At 31.4% G+C, this 7,762-nt stretch overlaps 1 protein-coding gene across 1 annotated transcript; it reads left to right on the top strand.

The window, feature by feature from the left end:
• The first annotated feature begins 3,702 nt into the window (after nt 1-3,702).
• Nucleotides 3,703-7,762, top strand: LOC114186719 (serine carboxypeptidase-like 11). The gene is made up of 14 exons (XM_028074697.2): nt 3,703-3,943; nt 4,059-4,204; nt 4,348-4,424; nt 4,563-4,685; nt 4,813-4,915; nt 5,052-5,089; nt 6,062-6,160; nt 6,239-6,325; nt 6,419-6,568; nt 6,680-6,751; nt 6,851-6,969; nt 7,057-7,170; nt 7,265-7,310; nt 7,469-7,762. Exons 1-14 carry the CDS (start codon nt 3,777-3,779, stop codon nt 7,550-7,552), a joined length of 1,425 nt encoding a protein of 474 aa, XP_027930498.1. The 5' UTR covers nt 3,703-3,776; the 3' UTR covers nt 7,553-7,762.

Raw genomic sequence — 7,762 nt, 5'->3', positions numbered from 1 at the left:
TACATATGTGGGGAGTAAAGGCAAACTTTTTTAACAAAACTGCAGAAAAAGCGAACACAATTAATATAATATGTAAACACATCATTTGTGTTTGATTTAGCCCAACAAATATTCCTTTCCATTATCCAATCCCAATTCAAGTAATTTGGTGGGAGTGTAGACTTACTAGAGGCCAAATTCAAACCTGTAATGGTAAGTGGGGAGTTAAGTGCAACTACTTGGGGAGTGGAGTTCAACTTAATCAGTATTGTTTGCATATTGTACACAACTTTATTTAAATCTCCTTATTGGAGCATAAACAATTATGCAAATTATTGACGAAGTCCAGACCTCCAATTAACACTGCTTTCACTGAATTTTGTGCTTTTTAAACTCCACAATCATGTGTAAAACATGTCATGCAGATGTGGGGAGTTATGCATATATGTTTGGGGAGTTTGGGCAAACTTTACTAAGAAAGCTGAAAAAAAAACCCAATACAATGATTTTAAATTTAGTAAATACATCAATAATATTCGATTCAGTCAGACATATATTGCTTACAATTATCCAAATCCAACCCAATTAATTTTTCAGTAATGTAGGCAAACAAGAACCAAAATAAAAACCTCAAACCAATATGTGGGGAGTTAGGACAAAATATGTGGGGAGTAGAGTTAATGATTATGATTACTACATATGGATAGTCGAGACTTTCTATAGATTTCCTTTTACGATCAATGATGATTCATTCAATAAGTGACAGAGGCATTTCCCTCATCAAACCTGCACCAATTTTCGGGGAGTTAGGACAAAATATGTGGGGAGTAGAGTTAATGATTATGATTACTGCATATGGATAGTCGAGACTTTCTATAGATTTCCTTTTACGATCAATGATGATTCATTCAATAAGTGACAGAGGCATTTCCCTCATCAAACATGCATTCATTTAACTGCTTCGTTTGTTCATAGCTTCGATTGTACGCTCGGGATGACGAATTCCTTGTCGTCGACGACTTCTTCTACGACCTGCCTCTGGTAATCCACCCAAACGGCGTCAATGACTGCAATTATCCACCACTAATCTGCAATGCTTAACTCCGATCACTCTCTCGTTCTCGTTCTCGCTTTATCCCTCTTGCTCTCTATCTTTCTCGCTTTCACGAATAACTATCCTCCACCCCCGGCGAAATGGTTGCCGGAATCTCACTTTCACTGAACCACAAACTTCGGCGGGCTCACTTTCCCCCTTTTCTCTCTTCACTTTCTCACTTCGCAACCTCCCGACCTCACTTTCCCCCTTTTCTCTCTTCACTTTCTCTCTCTAACTGATATTTAATTTCATTTTGGTTTCTCTTTCCGTTGCACGTGTGAAGTAACCATTTCGTAATTAAAATTTTAAAAAAATCGCTGCCACGTCACCTTTGTCAAATACTTGTCAAAAACTTTTGTTGAAATATCATTATCCTTATAGTTATTATCATAAAATTTATATTTATTATTCATCACCTATGATAGAGAGACTTTAGAAGAGTTTGGCTATCTCAGTGCAATTTAATGGGTATTACATTTCAGATATATGCTGGTAAAGATATCTGTTTAGGCCATGAGTAGAGAGGACAGGTCCATGATGAAGCCATCAAAATATTTCGTAGGTAAGGAAGAAATCAGTAATGTTGTCATTCTGTGAATCACTGTAGCTAATATAACTGGTAAGGAAGGTGAGCAGACAAAGCAATGAAGTTTTCTAGTTTACTTAGTGTGAGAAAATTAGCAGCTTAAGCAAAGCCTCTTAAGATTTATAGTTGCCAATTACCACTCATTCCCTGCGAAATCTGAATATATGGAACCATTCTGCAAAGACAAAACTATTCACAGCAGCAATCCTGAGGTTCGGTGAAAATTTTGCATACTGTCAGCAAGGAAAATCGTTTTGGTAAAAATATACATATATGATTCATAAGCCATGAAACTTTGTAATATTTGATATGAAACTGTAGAATATTTATTGATACAATTCTGTGCTTACCATAGTTTTACGAACTTTTACCTGTATTATTTCCTTGCAGCTTGGGTTGACCTGAATATCACTTTATCTGAAAAACAAATTTAATTGTGCTTGAATTGAAGATTATTTTAACTCATGAGCATGCTGATGCTGTCCTTGGATTGGATGATATACGTGCTGTGCAGATCATTTTTTTTTTTTGAATTATTAAATTAATATTTAAGACAATAAAAAGACGGATATAAAATTTACATATCAATTCAATAAAAAAGATAAATATAATCTTTTACTAATATATGATAATCAAAAACACGTATCTACCTGATTGTCATCCAATCTGTTTTTGAAATCCTTCTCTTAGCAATACTCTCTCTCATTGCTTAATATATAAATTTAAAAAGATACAAGAATTAATAAAATTCTTCTTTCTGAACATGCATTTCTTTGTTTTTAATATTTAGTTAGCTAATAATTACTAAATATATATGATTTGGTTTTAATTTAATACAAATTTTGAACCAAAATAATGTTTTGTGATTCAATTTGGATTAATCATTTTATTATAAAATTGCTTGATGATTTTTAGAAAAAAATTTGTAAAGTCCACTTCTACTTTAGCAAACTCAAAACTCAAAAAACATATAAACTGCATGCATATACAATTTAAGTAAATTAAAACTTAAATGTAATTTAAATTTTATTATGAGATATGAATTATTTAAATTTTATTATGAGATATGAGATATGAATTATAAGGTATGAATTATTTAAATTTAAATTTAAATTTTAAATAAACACACCAATTTTATTTATTTTTTAAATACTCAATTGTGTTAATTCTTCCATATCAATGATATTTAATTTTTCCAAATCAATTTAGGAATTTCATTTTTAATTCTTTTCTATCTACTTAAGGGCATTTTCTAAAAAACAAAATCCTAGAGGAAGTCTTAAAAAAAGATAAGCTAAAAAAATAGAAAAAATAAAAAAATATATAAAAACTAGAAACTTTATGAAAAATAAATAGCCAAAATAAATTTATAAAAATATAATTATTAAAAAAATTAAAATGAGAAAATAATTTGTTTGCAATAAATATATTATATTCTTAATAAAACAATTTTAATTTTATTAATTTTATTTAAAATCAATTAATAGCTAATATAACTGAGTGTTTCTAGTTTTTAATAAATATTATGTGTATTTAGTAGAAGAAAATTAGTTATATATTAATTTAATTTATTATTATTAAATATATGTTATATAGATATTTAATTATATTAATAATTAAGGATAAAGCCAATGTAATTAAATTATTATATTAAAATAATATTATATTTATTGTATTAAAAATAAGATATATTAATTCTTATTATATTAAACTAAAATATTTAGTATTTAGAATTGTAATTTTTTGTTTTACAAAAAATGTATTTGAAGCATATTGTACTCTTCTAGCCTGTTGCATTCCTCTAAAATGAGAATCATTAGGATTATGATGGGCTCCATAAATGTCCAAAGATAAGCAAATGAAATGTCCCAGCCAGCCACAGTGACACATGCTTGAACCAGACCCTGTCGCTTGTTTGTGGGTCCAAGTTGAGATCAACCCTATCCACCTTTCCAATGCCATGAGAATATGATAGGATAGGACTGGGATTAGTGTAATGTAACAGGAAAATACTAATTAATAATAATTAAAAATAATGGTGTCATCCAGGACTGACAAACTCCATTTAAGAACCATGGAAATGCCCCTAGACAAAAGGTAAACACCATTTTAAAAATGGCTAACTTTAGTGCAAGTTACACTACTTCTGGTTTCATTTGTTACGGCCTTATACTTCCCCTTCTTCTATTATCGCTCTTCTTCTTTCAAATTGCATGGTCTGGCTCCACGGTTAAGTTCCTTCCTGGATTCGAAGGACCACTTCCTTTTGTCCTTGAAACCGGGTAAGTTAAACTCACCCCACAACAAAACATTACAGTACTTCTAATCATGGGATTAGAATCAGTTGCTTGAACGAAAGCCATAGACATATAATGTTACATTATATTTGTTGAATAGATATGTGGGAGTGGGTGAATCAGAGGATGTTCAGGCATTCTACTACTTCATTGAGTCGGAGAACAATCCAAAGGAGGATCCTCTCATTCTTTGGCTCCCTGGTGGTCCTGGTTGCTCAGGCTTCTCTGCCCTTGTCTTAGAGATAGGTAATATCCATATAGATATATGGCGATTTCATAATTGCAAATCTCACTTTGGTTTTATGAATTAGGTTTAAGTTTAAATTTCACTTTTTAACCATATTTACTTTCTTTCCCGATTTGTACTTTACTTTATTTTAACGTTGCAGGTCCTCTTGGTTTTAAGCACGAGGAATACGATGGAACCATCCCCAATTTGTTCTACAGGAAACATTCGTGGACTAAGGTGTCCATTATGTTTCTTCCTTTTTCTTGGTTCAAACTGATGTTTGAGCTTTTATTGTATTTATTTTATCACATCCGTTTCTCATTATGTTATGCTTATTTATTGGTCTCTTATATTTGTCATAACTATTTTTGGTAGGTTAGTAGCATAATATTTGTAGACTTGCCAGTTTTCTCTGGATTCACTTATTCCACAACAGAGTCTACTGCTCAAAGAAGTGACTGGATAATTGTTCACCTGGCCCATCAATTTCTAAGGAAGGTGTTCATCCTTTTCTTTCGTTTCTTTATTTCACAATCATCAAATTGTTTTTTTGTTTTTCTATTTTTTTTTGCTTTGTTTGTAGACAAAAGTATTAGTTGTTACAGTGATTATTAACTGTTTGCAGTGGCTGATTGATCATCCAACTTTTTTGTCAAACGAAGTTTACATCGGTGGCGATTCGTACTCTGGCTTTCTTGTTCCAGTGATTGTTCAAGAAATTTCACAAGGTAAAAAAAAAGCTATTTGCGCTACAAATTTGATCCACAAACCATAGGTAGACGCTGATTAATTTGTATATCATAGCGCCATTGGGTTAATAGTTTGGTTGAAAGTTTAGTGATTGCCAAATTCTCTTGTTTTCAGCAAATGAAAAAGGGGTTCAACCATGGATAAATCTCCAGGTTAGCATCTTAAAATCTCTTTGATGTTGGGTATACATTTTTCCACAATTATTACTACAATGTTTGCGTGAGAGGAATCAAAGTATTACCAAAAATAGAAGTTTAGAGGAGTGAATTTCTTATATGCATTAATTTGTTTTGTAACAATGATTGATTGCATTAAAAAGCTTTGAAAATTCGGATGTAACATCTCCTGCAAATACTAAAACTGCTCACTGCTTGATCATATATTCCAAGTAGTTAGTTAATATTAAACACAACTTTTTCAAATTTAAGTGAGATTTGAGTAGTTGGGTATGATACCTTGTAGCATATATCAATTGTCAAAGGTGTGCATTGATACAAAATAAAATGTTCGTCATTGTTTTTTCTTTTTCTGAAAAACTAGAAAAAGAAAAAGAGGCTTTATTTTAAGTGGCATGACTCCGTAAAAATGATTTCAGAAAAGTGGAATTGTTTGCCAACTTTGATTATATTATCATCTTTGTTTAACTTATATATCCTTTTAGAAAAATAATATTCTTACTATACGTTAATATATTTGATAATTTTAATATAGTAATACAGATATCCGAGTCAACAAAAACCAACAAAAAATATTATACATGTGCCATAAAGAGCTTTCAAATTGGAAATCTCAATCTCAGTATTCTTTATCAAAAAACCAAGGAAAACGTTGCTAGGTTTAATGGACAATTTTGTCCCTCTAATTAAAAAACCTTCCTGCTTGAGAATGAAAGAGTAAATTAGAATAGTCCTAGGTCTTTTACAGATTGCACGCATTATCTTTAAACAAACAATCTCACAGGGTACATATTAAAATATTTTTCAAACAATTAAAGAGGTGTTGTCAAAATAATTAAAAATATATTTCTGTATGACTCTAGAAGCATAGAATGTGTGTCGAAATTTGAAAAAAAAAAAGATAGACACTTGTAATGTACTCATCATAAAATGTTTTTTTTTCTTTAGGGATACCTGTTAGGGAATGCTGCTACTACTGCAAGAGAAAATAATTATCAAATTCCTTTTTCTCATGGAATGGGACTTATTTCCGATGAATTATATGAGGTAATTTCATTGTAATTCATCAACAACTATGTTGAAGAAAATCAAATGCTAACTAAACTCTCTTGTTACAATGAAAAGTCACTACAAAAAAATTGCAGAGGAGAGTACATAAAAGTAGACGTCAAAAATGTATTATGCTCTAGAGATATCGAGTCATTCAACGAGGTACGCTTATTTGATCTTTGCTTGCAAGATTTTCATTTGCAGAATCTCTAATAACAAACAATCACAAAGTCAATAATTGGTTCATTGTTATAGGCTTTATCAGGAGTTAGTACTGTCAATATTTTGGACCCATTATGTGAGTGGATGGATACCGAAACATCTTGGAGGAGATCACTAATTAAGAAATATTCCAGCACGAATTTCCTAAACACTCGTCTCAAATTGCCATCCTTAAACTGTCGAGTAATCTTCATGCCTTATTCAATCACAATTTTTTTTTCATATTTGTGCAATGATATATTTGCTATAACATGCATTGGTTGTTTAACATACCTTTTGTGAACTACCATCCAGAGTTATGTATACTTCCTCTGCGGTTTTTGGGCCAATGATGATAATGTTCGCACTGCATTACATGTTCGTCAGGTGTAGTAATTGATATAAATGACAGTAAATTTCTTACATACAATTGCATATACAAGTTCATATATAACATAAATCTTGGTATCTTGGTTGCATGTGCAGGGAAGTATAGGAAAATGGCGTCGTTGTACGTACGATATACCTTACAAGAAAGATATCCCAAGCAGTTTTGAGTATCACGTAAATCTGAGTCGAATGGGCTATCGTTCGCTCATATACAGGTCAATATTCTTTCTCCATATATTGAATAAGGTTTGAACTATAGTTTGAATTTCACATACCAGATAACTTTTCTATATTGCTGACAGTGGCGATCATGACTTTTTGGTTCCTTTCTTGGCAACTCAAGCATGGGTCAAATCTTTAAACTACTCCATTGTAGATGATTGGAGGCAATGGCGTACAAATGGTCAAGTTGCAGGGTATTCCACTAACTGTAGTTGTATAATCAACAGGCTTAATTCATCCAAAATACTAATTAATTTATGTATTTGATTTTTGTTTTCCTGCAAATAGATACACCAGGACTTACTCCAATGGAATGACATTTGCAACTGTGAAGGCAAGTTTTTTTGTTCTCCTTGTTGCTCTTGTGGCTCAAATATAGATTCCATTTAATAAGTATATTCTAGATTCCATCTAAAAAGTGTAATGATAATAAAGTATATGTAGCATATTTGGTAATTCTTGATTCCATTGGTTGTACTGTTATATTTTCAGGGTGGAGGTCACACAGCTCCAGAATACAAACCTGAAGAATGTCTTGACATGTTCAGTAGATGGCTATCTAAGAGGCCTTTGTAGGAACAGATAATAAGATCATTTGCTCTAGCAAGGACTAAACTTAGGATCTTGTTCATAACAAAATCCGATGGTAGATTTTGTTCACCAATAAAGTTTAAGTTCATTCTTGCAATATGTATCTTACCATTAATACTATATTGAAGCCAATAAATATAACAGTTTTGTTTTGTTTCAAAATAAATCAATGAGGAAGAAGGTTTTAGGACCTTA

The sequence above is a fragment of the Vigna unguiculata genome, chromosome 6 (assembly GCF_037176805.1).
Source record: "Vigna unguiculata cultivar grain cowpea cultivar isolate G323 ecotype 2 chromosome 6, ASM3717680v1, whole genome shotgun sequence".
Taxonomy (NCBI): domain Eukaryota; kingdom Viridiplantae; phylum Streptophyta; class Magnoliopsida; order Fabales; family Fabaceae; genus Vigna; species Vigna unguiculata.
The sequence above is the reverse complement of the archived record's forward strand: the minus strand, read 5'-3'. Positions and strand labels throughout refer to the sequence as shown.

Coding starts and splice junctions, on each gene's coding strand:
- LOC114186719 (XM_028074697.2), top strand. CDS start 3,777: ATGGCTAACTTTAGTGCAAGTTACACTACTTCTGGTTTCATTTGTTAC. Junction 4,425..4,562: donor GGAAACATTCGTGGACTAAG/GTGTCCATTATG, acceptor TATTTTTGGTAG/GTTAGTAGCATAATATTTGT. Junction 4,916..5,051: donor TGTTCAAGAAATTTCACAAG/GTAAAAAAAAAG, acceptor TCTTGTTTTCAG/CAAATGAAAAAGGGGTTCAA.